This window comes from Lagopus leucura, unplaced genomic scaffold, assembly GCF_019238085.1.
Source record: "Lagopus leucura isolate 7727_CA_CO unplaced genomic scaffold, USGS_WTPT01 63725-0_obj-0_obj, whole genome shotgun sequence".
NCBI lineage: Eukaryota > Metazoa > Chordata > Aves > Galliformes > Phasianidae > Lagopus > Lagopus leucura.
Genome location: NW_024964342.1, coordinates 1 through 16,322, shown reverse-complemented (window position 1 = coordinate 16,322; position 16,322 = coordinate 1). Strand labels below are relative to the sequence as shown.

General features: G+C 55.6%; 2 protein-coding genes across 5 annotated transcripts; one reads left to right on the top strand and one right to left on the bottom strand.

Moving 5' to 3' along the window:
- Positions 1-37: 37 nt before the first annotated feature.
- On the bottom strand, positions 38-10,525 carry LOC122191662 (zinc finger protein 142-like). Of its 2 annotated transcripts, none has more exons than XM_042892016.1 (9): positions 10,276-10,525; positions 8,924-9,243; positions 7,736-8,356; positions 7,239-7,493; positions 6,020-6,832; positions 5,594-5,771; positions 1,730-4,946; positions 995-1,100; positions 38-619 (listed from the first exon to the last, which is right to left on the bottom strand). In XM_042892016.1, exons 2-9 carry the CDS (start codon positions 9,201-9,203, stop codon positions 120-122), a joined length of 5,970 nt encoding a protein of 1,989 aa, XP_042747950.1. In that variant the 5' UTR covers positions 9,204-9,243; positions 10,276-10,525; the 3' UTR covers positions 38-119. The 2 variants fall into 2 exon arrangements, with proteins under 2 accessions (XP_042747950.1, XP_042747949.1); XM_042892015.1 differs by lacking the exon at positions 10,276-10,525 and adding an exon at positions 9,476-9,603.
- LOC122191663 (mitochondrial chaperone BCS1-like) lies at positions 9,591-14,734 on the top strand. 3 transcript variants are annotated; one of them, XM_042892020.1, is made up of 9 exons: positions 9,591-9,657; positions 10,347-10,720; positions 11,180-11,319; positions 11,433-11,627; positions 12,320-12,383; positions 12,706-12,875; positions 13,300-13,417; positions 14,017-14,275; positions 14,612-14,734. In XM_042892020.1, exons 2-8 carry the CDS (start codon positions 10,401-10,403, stop codon positions 14,267-14,269), a joined length of 1,260 nt encoding a protein of 419 aa, XP_042747954.1. In that variant the 5' UTR covers positions 9,591-9,657; positions 10,347-10,400; the 3' UTR covers positions 14,270-14,275; positions 14,612-14,734. The 3 variants fall into 3 exon arrangements, with proteins under 3 accessions (XP_042747954.1, XP_042747952.1, XP_042747953.1); XM_042892018.1 differs by having other exon boundaries at positions 14,017-14,734; XM_042892019.1 differs by lacking the exon at positions 9,591-9,657 and adding an exon at positions 10,225-10,245 and having other exon boundaries at positions 14,017-14,734.
- The last annotated feature ends 1,588 nt before the right edge of the window (positions 14,735-16,322 follow it).

The window sequence follows — 16,322 nt, the reverse complement described above, 5'->3', positions numbered from 1 at the left end:
ACAGCCTGAAGAAACAGGATCAAAAGGAGCCAAGAGATTCCTTCTATACAGCCACATATATTACATCCCATATACATATATGCCTATACACACGCATACATCTCTGCAGCTGCCAGGACTCACTGGGAGATGCCGTCCTTCTCTGTGAGGCACTCTCCCTCCTGCTGTGGAGCCGGTGGCCCCGTAGCTGGGCTCTCCTTCTGCACAGCATGGAGGTGGACGGTGGGTGTGCTGGGATCTTTGCCCACCCCCTGGCTGGGGTCGCCAGCCCCGCACTCAGGGTGGTGCCGCTGGATGTGTTTGATGACCTGGAACTTCTGCTTGGCCTTGTAGGGGCAGTAGCGGCAGAAGAAGGGATGCTCGTTGGTGTGGGTGAGGTAATGGTGCCGCAGGCCTGCCGCCCAGCGGAAAGCCCGCCCGCAGGCGTTGCAGACATATGGCTTCTCCTCGCTGTGTTTCTTCAGGTGGGTCTTGAGGAGGAAGCGGGTCTTGAAGGCCTTTCCGCACTGCTCGCAGATGAAGGAACGCGCGTCCCGGTGTCGTGTCTCTTTGTGCACCCGCAGTGCGTCCGCCCGGTTGGTGCGGTACTCACACTCGTCACAGCGGTACGGCTTCAGCCCTGTGGCAATGGGGGTAGCGCTGGGGTCAAGGGGATGGTGTCTGTCTCCCACAGCCCTTCCATAGGGTCTCAACATCCCCATAATGGTCCAAGGACCCTTCCTACACACTATCCTTGGCGCTAATGCCTACTCCCCTGCAGGCCCCCTACAGCTCCCTCATTTCCAAGGGCTCTGGGGTCTGTGTCACCCCACTTTTTTTCTCATCATCTTCCGAGCACTGGAGTGCAGCCCAAGGCATCCCCAATCCATCAGCATACTGGGACATACTGAACAGTGTCTACCGTGTCTCACATGGGAAATGTGGAGTTGGGTTTATGCAGCCCCATGGCCCTCCCCTGCCTGCAGTGCTGGAGGTGCCCCGTGGCCACACTCACCTGTGTGCTTCGTCATGTGGTACTTGAGCTGATTCACCCACTTGCACTTGTAGCCACAGTCTGGACAGAGGTATTTGCGCTCCTCCTTGTGGATCCGCATGTGGTACTGGACAGAGGAATATGGGGCACAGTCAGGACAAGGCTATGCCACCTGCCCGAGGGGCATGCAGAGCCCTGTGATGTGTGGGGCTTGGGAGCAAGTCTGACATCTCTGCAATTGTGAGCGACCAGGAGGGCTGTTTGGTAGCCTGATCCACAGAAGGGTCAGGATCAGACCATGCTGCTGCTGAGCGCACTCTGTCTCAGGACATAGGATTTTCTTCGTAGTTTGGTATTTAGGGCACAGCTCAAGCTGAAAACAGACCAGCAGAGCCCTGCACAGAGTGCATCACAGCAGCCTCACCCAGGTGACCCCAAAGGGCTCTAGCTCAGCTATTAAAAAAGTCAATACCTCTTTTAGTAAAGACAGGCCATTTTCCTTCCATTACCCCATGCCTGACTCTCTTGTTCTAGGAAAAGCCCTTTAGTGTGAGAGGATGATAATCACCTATGAATCGGAGAAGAACATGCAGCTGCTGTCCCCCAGTATCACATTGCTTTGCATTAGCACCATCTGCTTGCCCATTCCCATATGAAACTCAGGAAAGAACAGAGAGGACAATACTTCCCCTTGTGAGTTTCTTCATCCCCAAACCCTGATGTATCTCCCAAGCCATCCCCAAGCAGGACGCTCACCTTGAGACGTGAGGGGTCGGCACAGGTGTACTTGCAGAGGTGGCACTTGTAGGGCTTCTCACCTGTGTGGATGCGGATGTGCCAGGTGATCTTCTGCCTGTTCTTGGTGGTGTACTCACAGTCGGAGCACTTGTAGATGCGTGTGCCCCCGTGGCCCTTCATGTGCTGGTCGAAGACAAGCTGATGGCGGCAGGCGAAGTCGCAGAAGGGGCACTGCAGGGGTTTGTCCTGGGGGGCGGCCGGCTCGTGGCTCTCCACGTAATGCCGTACCAGCTGCTGCCGCTCCTTAGCAGCGAAGCTGCACAGCTCGCAGCGGTGGCTGAAATGCTGCTTCTTGTGCTCCTCCAGAGCATCTCGGCTGGGAAAGCTCTCCTTGCACGTGCCACACTCCAGGTGCGGGTGCTGCTTTTGCACGTGGCACTTGAGCGTGGCCTCGCTGTGGCACACGAAGCCGCACTGTGGGCAGCCGTAGGACACCTTCTGCTCGTGCCGCCGCAGGACGTGCTGCTTGAGGGCCGTCTCAGAGCTGAACCGTGCCTCGCAGCGGGAGCAGCCAAAGTTGAGCTCGCCGCGGTGGCAGCTGTTGACGTGGCGGGTGATGTCATTCTGCAGGTAGCTGCTGTAGTCGCACAGCGGGCAGAAGTGGGTGGGTGTCTTCTCATGCACCCGCAGGCGGTGGATGCGCAGCTTGGAGTTGGTGCCAAAGGTCTGGCTGCAGATGCCGCAGGCGATGCGGCCCACGCCGGTGTGCAGGGACTGGTGGGCCTCCAGGCGGTACCGCCGCGTGGTGCTGAACTCGCAATAGAGGCACTTGTGAGGCTTTACCCCCTCGTGCTTGATGCGCACGTGCTGCCGCAGGCAGCGGGCCTGCTTGCAGGTGAACTCACACTGGCGGCATTGTAGCTGCGGCCGCTTGCTGTAGTGCTTGCGATGCAACTTGCGGTGCAGCCGCAGGGCTTTGGCCACTTTGGAGGTGAAGGGGCAGGAGGCACAGCGGAACTCTCCCAGTGTCACGCAGCCCCTCTTCTTGTGCGTCTTCATGGCCCGCTCCTGGTGGCAGGTGAAAGGGCAAGTGGGGCAGGAGAAACGCCTCTGTTTGGGCAGTGCTGCTTTTGGGGGGGTTGCATCTAGCACAGGGTCGCCGGGCTGCCCCATGTCAGTGCTGGCTGTGTGCCCACCCGGGAGCTGGGTGCTGTGGGGTCTGTCTTCCTCGGGATGCAGGAGGTGCTTCTCAGCACAGTGGTTCTTCAGGGCCCGCTGAGAGCGAAAGGCTTCAGGACACAGTGAGCACCAGAACTGCTCCAGGCTCCGGCAGCCATCCTCCACGTGGGAGGTGATGGTGGAGACCCGGGAGCACACGAAGGAGCAGGCATTGCAGTGCAGCTTCCCACCCTCCAGCCGATATTTCTCAGAGGGTTTCCCAACCTGCAAGGGACACTCAGTTCTGCTTGCCTCAGCTCCATCCCCTTGCTGTGAGGGCTCTTCTGCCATCTCTGCACTGTCATCAGAGAGAGACTTCTCAGGGGAAGGACAGCCTGACACATGTTCCCCAGCAAAGAGACCATCCGACTCCTGCATTTTATCAGGCATCATTTCGGCTTCCCAGGGGGACTCAGGATGTCCAGGCTCCTCCATGCCTCCCCTGTCGCTCTCTGCTGTTTCTGCACCATTATCACCCAGCTGCTCAGTAGGACAGTGCGACCCAGCTGCCTCCACAACAGCTGGTTTGAGGACCTTGTTCTTCTTCAGGAGGACTGGGCATTTTTTGAGGAGGTGGGTGTTGAGTCCCCTTTGCTGCTTAAAGCTGGCACCACACTCGCGGCACACAAGTGGGGTGCGGTGACGCTGGCAGCTGGCTTTAGAGTGCAGTGACATGGACTTCTCCTTCCGTGTGATGTAAGAGCATTTTTCACACTTAAAGATCTGACTTTCTGACTGCACCACCAGCATCTGGACCCTTCCCTCCAACACCAGTGTCTCTGCCTGCTCCTTGTCCTGCTTCCGCAGTGCCTTCAGCACCGACTCCGAATTGCTTCTGGTGTCATCGCTGGAGGTGGCTGCATCCCCTGGGACAGGTGGATGGCTCTGCTCAGCTGTCTTCAGCACACTGAGCCAGGCCTCTGGTGGTTCACCTTGGCTGGTCTCTCTCATCTCTGGGCCTGCATCCAGCTTGCTGTGGTCTGAACATGACCTCTCAAGGTGGCCTATGTCCTCTCTTGCAGTGTCATTTACCTGGCTGGCACCTGCTGCTGCGCTGTCCTCCAGCCTCAACATCTCATCCTTGCGTACATCCGCCCCCTCTTTTTTATAGTCTGGGATGTCTTTGAGCGCATTGTCATTGTCCTCCAAGCCAAGGTCATCTTGGGAGCCCAGCATCTCGTAGGCGGGAGGAGGCTGCTTGCAGGACAGCATTTCCATGCTCTCCGGCTGTGCCATGCAGGCATCTCCAGTCAAATGTTCCAGGATGGGATCAGATGAGACATTTACTGTCTCCAAGTGCAACATGCAGCTCTCTGCCACATCCTCAGAAGCGATGAGCTCAGCTGGGCCCGCAGCAGTGTCACTCTGCATGCTGTCATCAGTCATGCAGCTCTGCTCCCCCTTGCCTACAGCTGTCTGAACCTTACTGCTGCCCTCAGGTGGAGCAGCATCCTGCCCCAGAAGGGGCACCATGGATGCTTGCTGGCAGCCCTCTTCCCCCTGGGACTCCAGCTGGGATGGCTTCACTTTTGCCCACTGCTCTTTGCTAGAGAAGAGGGAGCTGGCATCCACACGCAGGGCTGCTCCAAGCTCATAGCCAAAGACAGACTCGGATGAGCTGATCTCCAGCTCCTTGCTGGCATAGTTTTCCAGCCAGTCCTTGTCACCAGGCACATAACCGTGAATCTTGCGCTTGTGGAAGAAGAGGCTGGTGTTGCTGAAGGTGCAGTAAGAGCAAAGTGCGCAGCGAAACTCCTTTTGCTTGGTGTGCTTGCAGTTCTCATGGTTCAGCAATGCCTGCTTGTACTTGGTCTGGTAGGCACAGTACTGGCACTGGAAGATGGGCACTTGGTAGTTCTGTGAGTGCTTTGCCTGCATGTGCTTCTGCAGCTCGTACTTGCGCTTGCAAGCGAAGCCGCACACCTCGCAGATGAGACTTTTGCCTTGGTGCCGCAGCTTGTGGCTGCTCAGCTGGTCAGCACGGTGGCACCGGTACGAGCACTGGTTGCACTGGTACCTGTAGGGAAAACAGAACTGGTCAGGCAGTGTGGGGAACCAGAACAGGCTGAACCCTGTCAGACATATGGAGCTCTGCTTCCCCATCTCAGACACCTGGGGAAGGGGTGCTCTTAGGTTTCCTGGGTCTGACCTTTGCAATTTGGGCAGCTCAAACCACAAGCAATTCCTCTCTGTTGCATCCCTTGGCACCGCTGGTGCTTTATATCCCCAACCTAGGGATGGGAGATAGAGTCTCTGGGTATCCCAGAAAGTGACCCTGTCACTCCTGACAAACGCTTCACAGCAGAAGCACCTCCAGCATCTGCAGAGGCAGACTGGACCCACAGGATACTACGGTGATAGTGCAGAAGTAAAAACATTTTTTGGCGGAGTCCTGCACAAGCCCAAACTGGCCTTGGCACAAAAACATGAGCAGAATGCAAGAACCCAGGTTTAGAGTTGGACTAATGTAATGATGGCACTGAGGCACCTGAGATACCTTTGCCTCCACTGCACTATGCTGACAACAATCTGCAAGCTCAAAGACTGCATTTACTGTGTGTCACACAGAACGGGCAGTAGTTGCAGCCCAGAGCAGCAGACTCCTGTAGCAGGATCTGGGAAGCCCTAACAATGTTGCCAGGCCAACCAGCCTAGGAGTAGTACCGAAGATCACCGGTGTGCTTGCGCATGTGAACGTTCAAGTAGTGCTTCCACTTGGTGATATATCCACACTCAGTGCACATGAAGTTCTTGTCATTGGAATGGGTCAGCATGTGCTTGGACAGGTAGCTCACATCGCGGCACGTGAAGTCACACAGCTCACACTTGTGAGGCTTCTCTCCTACAGAGGAAAGAGAAATGTTCTCAGTACAATAATCAGATATGGCAGCCTCCCCTGAGGGTAACCAGCTCAGCAGGAGCTTGAGATAACAGCAGGGATGGGGACACAATGTGACTTCAGCCAGGGGCTGGTGGGTGGCAGAGCCATCAATGGGACCCAGGAATCCTGACCCAGCCCTCCCTGACCTCCAGGACCAGCACAAACCCACGTCCCAGCTCAGCTCCAGACGCCCCGCAGCAGGCACTCACCTGTGTGCAACAGCATGTGCCGGATGAGCACCCTCTTGTGCGCGGTAGCGAAGGCACACTCAGTGCACTTGTGGATCTTCTCGTTGGCGTGCATCTTGCCCACATGGTCATGATATTCCACAGGGTTGAAGGTGGCATAGGGACAGAAGCTGCACTGGAGCTGCTCACTGCCTGGGTGCCCCTGCTTCTTATGCTTCCGGAAGACATGCTTGTTGGAGCAGATGAAATCACATTGCTGGCAGTGGAAGGCATAGTGGGTTTTCCGGTGAGCCTCCATGGCCTCAGCAGTGCCGAAGAGCAGTGAGCAAGCATGATACTTGCACTCCACTGCCTTGATGCCGTGAGCATCCTTGAGATGACGGACAAACTCCTTCCTGTCCTCCGCACAGTAGTCGCAGCCCCCTTGGAAGCAGCTCAGCCTCTTGGGCTCAGCTTTGTGAGACTTCAAGTGCTCTTTGAGGGCCTGGCTGAGGCGAAACTTCTCCTTGCAGACAGGGCAAGAGTAGACATCGGAGTAGAAGTTGGAAATGTCCTCGTGCATACTGGCCATGTGGCGGTTGAGGGCATTCTTCTCCACCGAGCTGTAGTGGCAGAGCGGGCAGCGGTGCGCCTTCTCACCTGTCTCCCGCATCATGTGGATTTTCAGCTTGCTTTTACTGGTGAAGTACTTGTGGCAGTTGGGGCACTGCAGGCTGGGGTCAGGGTAGTGCAGGTGGAGGTGCTCCACCAAGTGTGTCCGCTTCTTGAAGCACCGCTTGCATTCAGGGCACATGTGGGTTTTGTAGATGTATTCTGAGCCCTCTGCAACATCTCCTGTGAGAGCAAAGGAAGTGCCATCAGCAAGAAAAAGAATGGACACAAGCACAGGCAGATGTTCCTTCCCTGACCCTGCTGTGTTGGGGCACAGGCTTATCACATACAGTCATGCACAGCCAGGTACCCACAGAGACCATCCCCATCCTGAGCTACCAGAATGGTTCAGGTGGGATCTTTCTAGCTCAACACTTAGAAAAGTGATCCAGTACAGCCTAAATCAGACTTGCTTGTATGTCCCCCAAAGCCAAGCAAACCCCTCAGTTTCAGCAACAGGAGAAAAAGAATGCACCTAATGGGCAAATAGACTGCTGGATGGCATAGGACCTCTTGGCCCCACTATGCTGTACTACTTGCTCATAAGCAATAGGCCCAAGCATCTTTCAGCACAGACTCACAATCATACCTTTGAAGTGCTGAGCCCAGGTCACCTTGGCTTTGTCAGCAGCCTCCTTCCTGTTCTCTTTGGCCTCGCCCTCACAGGGGCTCTCTCCATCCTCCTCCAGTGAATTGTCCTCATCACTCTCTGAATCCTCTTCTCCAGCAGATACTTTCAGCTCCTCCAAGGAGCCCTCCCCAATGCCTGAGGGATTTGCTGGCCCTGTTTCTTCCGAGGTAGCTTCCCAGTCAGGGTGGCAATTCTCTGCCTTCTTCTGCCCTTCTGTGTCAGAGAGGAAAGACAAGAGACCATGATGCTGCAGGGGGAAAAGCAGCCACCCCCCCAACCCATACACATAAAAAAAATCTCCTGGCTCTCTAGGACACCTTGCTCCTGGACCACTTGGCTCTCCAGCCCTTCAGCAGCACAGGTTTGCCCTCATTCCCCACAGCTTTAACTCCAAACCCAGCCCCTGCAACACCCACAGGCTCCTGACCCAGCTTGAGTCTCTAACTCAGCTATACCTGATGGCAGAATGCAGAGCTGTTTGAGGGAAGCTGAGCTGGGAATGCTGCTCATCACAGATGTCTCTGCGACGTGGCTCTTCCTATGCTGCCAGAAGAGCTTGGCATTAGCTGTGACAAAATCACAATGCCCACAGTGGAAGGGGAAGTGGGTGCGGTGGTGCTGCTCCATGGCTGGGCGGCTGGGGAACAGCAAGGGGCAGGCTCGGTAGGTGCAGGACACAGGGGAAGTCCCATGCAGGAGACGTAGGTGGCTGCGCAGCTGCTTGCGGTCCTCTGTGACAAAGCAGCAGCCCTTCTCAGGGCAGGGCAGAGTTCCCTGTGGGCCACGGTGGGTCTTGAAGTGCTCCTTGAGCTCACCAGGCTGTGCAAACGCCTCCTGGCAGATGGGGCACAGCAGACATTCAAGAGCTGAACCCTCTGGCACGCTCGCTACTGGTGATTCTGAGCCCCCTGGCTCATTCTGGCCCTTACTGGTGGGTGCTGGCAGCACTCCAGGTAGCCGCAAGTGCTCTGGTGGTGGCAGTAGCAGGCACTCATGCTGGGACAGCAAGGAAGCCTCCTGGAAGCTCTGGCCACACCTCTCGCAGAAATACAACTCCACCACTTTGACCAGCACCTCTGCACAGAGCAAGGATGATCGTGAGAAAGGGCTTTTGCCAGGCCCAGAGCTTGGGACTGGTGGTTCAGTTCCAGCTCTGAGCAAGAACAATAAAATTACGTTGTCATGCATTACAGCTTTGAGAACAACAGTTCTCCCCCTGCCCTGGGAATCCCATGCCACACAGTCTCACTGCAGGAGGAGCATCATCGTGCAGGTGACCACACTGAGTGGGTCCGCCCCTTTGCACATCTGAGGCACAGGCAAAGTTGCTTGGCCTTCTGTCTAGCAGGATGCCCCAGGTGGGCAGCATGCTGGCGGATGCAGCAGGATGGAGATCTCCACCTTCATCCTCTCAAAGGCTCAGAGCAACCCCACAGCCTTCTCCAAGGCTCCCTGGGCCAGTCTTCCCCACCTTGTGCCAGATCCATAGTGAGTGGCAGCATCTGCTCACGATGCACAGTGGCTCACTGACCCAAGGGCACCGTGACATCCCCGGGTGCTGACCAGAAGGAACAGAGCCAGCTGACCTCCCGTCCCACTGCTCGGCACCGAAGTGTCCATGCCCCCCACCCCACACCCAGTACCGGTTCCATTGGCCGTGTTGCTCAGAGTCACGTTGCCAGCCACAGCCTCGATGAAGATTTCTACGTTACTTCCTTCAGCCGCAGCTCCTTCCCCAGGCAATGACGCCTCTGCCAGCACCAACTCCTGGCTCACGGGCAGCGGGGCAACCCCAACCGTGGCAGTAGGGCTTCCAACCGCCCCTGCTGCTCCCACTGCCCCCGGGGAGGGCAGGAGCAGCTCAGAACACAAGGCTTCCATCTCCTCGCTTGCAGCCAGAGGTGCAGCCACTTCTGTGCTCATTGCCCCTTAGTCAGAGCCGGGGCATGGGGGTTCCCTGGCTCTGGAAGAGAAGAACGAGATCGAATTACGAGGGATTCCGGAGGGTGAACCACGGGCCTCAGCACCACCTGTCCCCGTGCCCTGACACAGGAGCCTCACATAGGGCCGGCAGCCGGCAGGGACACCTCATCCGCAGCCCAGGAGCAACGCGGGGGCTCGGGCCTAGCCCCGATCCCGTGCCCCAGTGTCCCCCAGTACGGCCCAGCTGCAGCCCCCATTGTCCCCATTCCCACCTGCAGGTCCGGCCCAGCGCATCTCGACGGTTCCCGCAGCACAGAGCTGCACTCCCGGCGCTCCCTACGGCCTCCTCCTCTTCCCCAACCCCGTTCGGCGGGTGAGTGCCGGGAGCCGCCGGAAACGGAAGTGCGGGAGGAACCATAGAGAGCTGCGCGGCGCCGGGGAGGGCGGTGCGGAGGTGAGGGTGAGCGGGTCGGGGCTGTCCCGGCGTGGGGGCGGCGTGCAGTGGGGACAGGGCGAGGCCGGGCCCTCTGGGTACGGGTAGGCGTGGGGCTGTACGGGTGGGCAGTGCGCTGACCCTGCGACCGGGCAGGACCCGGCGTGGGTTGAGGGTCTCGCCTCAGTGCCCGACTGGCGGCCTTTAACCCGTGGCAGAGGGTGAGCTTGGAGGTCTGCGACTGAGAGTCTGCGCAGAGGAGAGAGGAGGGGGAATACACTGGTGGCCTTCAAACCCGCCAGCAGCTGAGCAAGGGGAGCCCTGGGGTTGGGGCCTCAGCCCCTCTGCTTTGTGGCACACAGAGCAGTAGAGCAGTGCTCCCCTTGGAGTCAGGGCATGTTGATGCTGCTGCCTCGGGCCTGTGCCAGCTGCCAGCAGCAAAGAATGTGCTCTCAGCTCAGTCTGGGGACACACTTGAGTTTTTCCAAGCAGTAAATCCCCGATACTTGCAGTGCATGGAGACTTACAATGATTTAAACAACAAAATGGTGTAAAATGTGAGGCTTTTTGTGGCAGAAGATGCAACGGATGCTTTGAGAAGAGGCCATGGTAAAGGCCAGGCATCTGCAGGCTACCCACCTTGCCCTCTGTTGCTGTAGTACTTTGCTCCATCATTCAGGCCTTCCTCACTCTCTTCTCTGACCACACAGGTTGGTTGATGGAACATGGAGATGCTGTGGAAAGGAGCACATTAACCTCCCACAATGCCGTTTTCTGACTTTGTTGTGGCATTGAAGGACAACCCCTACTTTGGGGCTGGGTTTGGCCTTGTCGGGGTCGGCACAGCTATGGCACTGGCTCGGAAAGGAGCTCAATTTGGGCTGGTGGCTTTCAGGCGCCACTATATGATCACTTTGGAGGTGCCCAGCAAGGATAAGAGCTACCAGTGGCTGCTGAACTGGATCTCACACCATGCCAAGCGCACACAGCACCTGAGTGTTGAGACCTCGTACCTGCAGCACGAGAGTGGGCGCGTCAGCACCAAGTTTGACTTTGTCCCCAGCCCTGGAAACCATTTCATCTGGTAAGGAAGATCAGAGGGAGAGGGAAAAATAATCCATGGGGTGGCCCTCATTTTGGCAAAGGAAGTCCAGTTTGGAGGGCCCCTAGTGGCAGAGACTTCCACCTCCTTCTTGTGTCTGAATTAGGATAGGGGATTGGAAGTAGCTTAGGGAATTTGCACCAATCTGAAATTGCTTTTTCACCTGAGGTGACCCCAGGCTATGCCCTCTGTCTGGGTGCAGACAAATGGAAATGGACCCAAGATTTATCCCACCCTACTGTGCCTAGCCAGTGTTGGACATGCTAGCTCTTAGTTCCTCTTGCTGAGCCCTACCATGCCTGCGTTGGGCACAGAGAGCAGCACCATCCCTGATTGATCTGGCTGAGAGGTGAAAGGCAGAGGCTTGGTTATGTGCTGGTGTGAGCTGTGGCTTGTGGCTGGAGGTGGGCTCCATCCCTCAACCTTGTCCTCTCGTTCCAGGTATCAGAGGAAGTGGATTCGCATTGAGCGAAACCGGGAGAGGCAGATGATTGACCTGAACACAGGAACTGCCTGGGAGTCTGTCACCTTCACGGCACTGGGCACCAACCGGGAGATCTTCTTCAACATCCTCCAGGAAGGTCTGTAGGCAGCTGTGTGGGATTATACTGGGAACGGCCCCTTCCTGGAGGCACCTGGGGCATCATAAGAGAGCCTTTTCCCTGCCAGCCATCCCCTCTGCCTCTTTCTGCAGCCCGGGAGTTGGCTCTGCAACAGCAGGAGGGAAGGACAATCATGTACACAGCCATCGGAACGGAGTGGCGGCAGTTTGGATTCCCACGCCGCCGCCGGCCTCTGAGCTCCGTGGTGCTGGAGAAAGGTGTGTCAGAGAGGCTGGTTGAGGACGTGAAGGAGTTCATCGACAACCCGAAGTGGTACATCGAGAGAGGCAAGGCTCCTGTGTGGTGTCCTCTGTTTGCCCAATGCAGCTCCTTACCCCTGTCCACAGATAGCCCAGCTGTGCCATGCGAAGTCCCTTGTGTGTCTGAGCCCCTCAGCCTGGGCACAGAGCAGTGCTCTCATCCCAACTGTGACCGTGCTGTATCCACTCATCTTCAGCTTTGCTCCTGTCTTAACAAAGAGCCCTTAATATAGCCAAGCACAGGGGAGAAAGGAAGGGACAAGCACAACCGGGGACCAAGCAGAGGCTGCTGCTTATATCCATCCCTGCAGCTTCTCAGCACGCTGCTGCTGTGCCTGCTGCAGCCCTGCTTCATAGCAGTTTCTAGCCTTCTGTTCATCAACCTGATCTCTTTGTGAGCTACTCCCCACATACACTCAGCTCTCTGGCATCCTGCCATATATAGGGTTTAGATAGACTGCTGGGAGTAGGTTCTTCCTGCTCAGGTTCTGCAGTCTACAATCCTGGGAACCACAATAAGTCATGGAGTTCATTGCTCCTGCAGTGCTGCTGTGGGTAGAATTTGAATGCCAGTTCTCTATACAGCTGCAGAGAGTTTTTGTCCTGCTTCTTGCCTTCCTCTGGTACATCCTCTGTTCATGCTTGGCACAGCCCCCTGGCTCTGAGGGAGAGGGCTCAGAGTAACACAGCTGGTTCCTAAAAGGACACTGTCTTCCTAGGGATCCCATACAGAAGAGGCTACCTGCTATATGGTCCTCCTGGCTGTGGAAAAAGCAGCTTCATGTGAGTATTGCTAGCTGAGTGACAGCAATTTTCCTGCCAGCTGTCTGCTCTGATGTGCAGCAGTCCCTGATGAGAAGATGTAGATGGGCTTGGGTTTGAAATGCAGCAATGAAGGAGTGGACTATGTCAGTGTTACAGGTCAGAGTGACAGCTCTGTGTGCAGGCTGGTGTGGCAGTAGGGCTCACATCTACTGTCCTTGCCTGATCCCCCCTGGGGAGGTCTGCTACTGGACAGGGAGAGCCAGTTCTTCAGCTTCCCCTGCCTTCCTCTGCTCCAGACTTTCTTCCTGTGATTCACTGCTGTGGTTTGTGTCCTTCCCAGTACAGCCCTGGCCGGGGAGCTGCAACACAGTATCTGCCTGCTGAGCCTCAGTGACCGCAGCCTCTCTGATGACCGACTCAATTACCTCCTGAGTGTGGCACCACAGCAGAGCATCATCCTTCTGGAGGATGTGGATGCTGCCTTCATCAGTCGGGACCTCGCTGCTGAGAGTAAGTGGTGATCAGTTCCTGGGCCAGGCATTGGGATATTTGCTGGCTTGGTGCTGGTGGGCAGGAAGGGGGCAGCTCTCAGAGGTCTCATGACCCAAGCTGGAGCTCACCCTGTTTTGGCTTGGCCGTATGAAGGGAGCATTGGGCCCATAATTCCAGAGGTATCTCAGGCAAAAACACTTGTTTGAAAATCTGGCTGTTTTCAGCATAAGGTGGTCTACCCCTTCATTCTCCTTTTGGGTTCACAGGGGTGCTGCCAGGCAGGGATGGTGAATGGGCTGCCAACCAGGATGAGGCAGAGGGTCAGCCTAGAGGGATGGAGGGAGCAGAAAGCTTGGCTTATGCCTCAGGTTATAAGCAGGTAGCCCTCAAGACTGCCAGGTGAGTGGCAGATGGATACGATCTCAAACATCTCTATCCACAGACCCTGCTATGTACCAAGGCATGGGGCGCCTGACCTTCAGCGGCCTCCTCAACGCCCTGGATGGCGTGGCCTCCACAGAGGCCAGGATTGTCTTCATGACCACCAACTATGTGGACAGGTCAGAGCTGCACTCTGGGAAGAAGCGGGAAAGGGCTGTCCTGATCCTTCCTCAGGATGCAAACCCCTAATCAGAGCAACCCCTTGCTGGGGCCTCTTCCTTGTTGCTCAAATCGTATTGTGCTGGATACTTGGTTCAGGAGAGGTGCCAGCCTCCTGCCTGCAGGAATCTGTGGATTTTAGGGTTGTGGCTGTGCTGAGTGAGAAGCTGGTTCCATGCAATGCATTCAGTCACTAGGCAGTGGCCTGGGCTCACGGCACATATCTGCTCAGTAAGCCAGCATATGTACCTTTTGGACACTGCTGTGGTGGGCTTTGCTTGCTCTAGATTGAGCTAGCCTAGATCACTGTTCAGACAGCATTCCTGGGATACAGATGAGCAGAACTGACAACTCGTCACCCTCAGGAGCTTACCATTCCCTTCTTTCTGTTGGGTTGATTTCCTTCCATGACTGTGGGAGCAAACCTCTTCCCTACCTTTACCACAGTGCACAGATGGGATAGGATGCTGGCTGTGCTAGCATGGAGGGGTGCTTCTGCTAGACCCCTCTTGCAAAGGCACCATGGCCAGGTTGTGAAGGCACGCTTATGTCTCGACAGGCTGGACCCAGCCCTGGTGCGGCCTGGACGTGTGGACCTGAAGCAGTACGTGGGCCACTGCTCCCGAGGGCAGCTGGTCCGCATGTTCCAGCGCTTCTATCCTGAGCAGCCCCCAGCTGCAGCTGAGCGGTTTGCTGAGCAGGCACTGGCAGTCTCCAAACAGATCAGCGCTGCCCAGGTGCAGGGCCACTTCATGCTCTACAAGACAGATCCTGGGGGAGCCATTGAAAACGTACACTCCATCCTGCCGTGACCTAAGGTGAGCTCTGCCTGGCCATGCTGTGAGGCCTGGAGATAACTGGGACAAGGACTTGGACTATCCTGGGGATGCTGCAGAGCTGCCCAGCTATGCGGGCCAGGTCTCTACCTCACCGAGGCCTTGTCTTTTTCTTAAAATGTATGGACTCAGAGCTTCCAGCTCTGCAGCAGAGTGAGGGGATCAGCTCTTGCTGCTCCCTAGGTTTGGGTGCTACTATACAGACCCTGCTCACTGCCCTTGTGCTGGGATTCAGAAGCTGCCAAGGCTTCCAGATGTGAAAGTGTAATTTATCAACCCCTTCCTTGTGGGCTGATACTCCAAAACAGAATTTTGCAGAGGCAGGACATTGGGGTGATGCACTGCTGAGGAGAGCTGATGGTCTTTGAAAAGAGAGCAGTCTTCATTGATCTGTGAACAACCTTGTAAGGTAAAGTGCACAACATGGCTCTTTGCCCTCCAGTCCCCTTGTTTTTGTATGCATGTGTTGGTTTTGTTCTTCTGCCTGTTATTTGTCCCACCACCCACCTGCTAGAGCCCTTCTGACCTCGACAGATGGGAGCAGCATTGCTCCAGACACTTCTCAGTGTTGCTGAGGCCTGGGTCCCTGTTCTGGAGGGATCCTGGCTTGTCTCCAAGGTGGTAGAATGTAGAAAGGCGCTGGAAGGAGAGACTGAGCAGAAGGATCAGTCTGGTCTCTGGCACCTCAGGTCCTCCTGGGACTACCTGATTCTCTGGGAGATAATTCAGTAACCCCTTTCAGAAGGGAATTTGCTTACCTTGTACTGCTGGTTTATTTCTTCTCTTCCTGTTTGTGGCAGGGCTGCCATCAGCCTGGTGCTGCTGCATGCTTATGTTTTAAAGCTGATCAAAATTTGTGCCTCTGAAAAGGGAGCAGGGGAGGGAGTGGTGTGGTCAGTAGTGCAGCCAGGCGAGGCTGGTGTGAAGAACAGAAGTCTTCTGCTAACAGCCCTGAAAATGCAATTGGGGAGGGGAGGCCTGATCCAGGCAGGTTCTGTGCTCCATCACCAGCACCACCAACCCAAGTCTCCTCCACTACCACCACGAGAGCACAGGAAGCAACTTGTGTCACTTTACTTGCTTTTAATAGTGTTAATGTTACAGCCACCATCAGTGCCTTTCTGCCAGCGTGAGCACCATTGCTAGTGTAGCCTCACAACAGCCCTGTGAGGTAGGTTAGTAACAGCACAGCCTCATCTTGGGAGTAGGCATGTAAGTAAATGCCAAGTTAGAAGCCTCAGGGCATGATGCAGGCTCCATTTTTCCCTCATTCTAAATCCCCATCCTGGACAAACTTTTAGAGAAAGGAGCTGGACATCCGCTGCTTTGAAGTTACTCAGACACAGAGCAGGGAAGGCATACCACAGCCTTGCTCTTCCCCAGAACACCCCACCGTCCTCTTCGAGTCAGAATTAAGTGCTTGAGTGTCTTGACAGCCTGTACCTGCTGTTGCCAGGATGTTTTCTAAAAGAATTTATGTTTGGCCCAAATTCATTTCCACACACTAGTACAGAATTTCCTCTGCTCCAGGCTAACAGCAAGTGAAAGGTGAGAAAGGTGAGAGCCCTTAATCCCTTCTCCCTGGCAAAAAAAAAAAAACAAACAAAAAACAAAAAACCCTCCCTTCTAACAAGCATAGTGTTTGACTGAGTTACTGAAGACCTTGCTCACTTTAATTTCTGTGGCTGAATTCCTATGCTCCAACTGTGGCACAGTAGCTTTCCCAACAAGGAGAAAGAAAAGTTTGACTCACAGCAGGATGCCAAGGAGCTTGGCAATTGGAACATGGTGATTTTTGTTCTTCTAAAAGCACAATGAGCAAAAGGAAGATGATAGTTATCTGTGTGAGAAGAGGGGTTTGTTATGGGGCCACAAGGCACAAACAAGCGTGAAGAAATCAGTATGGTCTAGGTGAGCCAGACAGCTCACACTGACAAAGCAGGGAGCTAGCATCCTGCTATCCAAGAGACTTCCCCTGCACGTATGGCATAGGAGAGAAGGGAGTTATACCAAGGATCAACACTTTGCT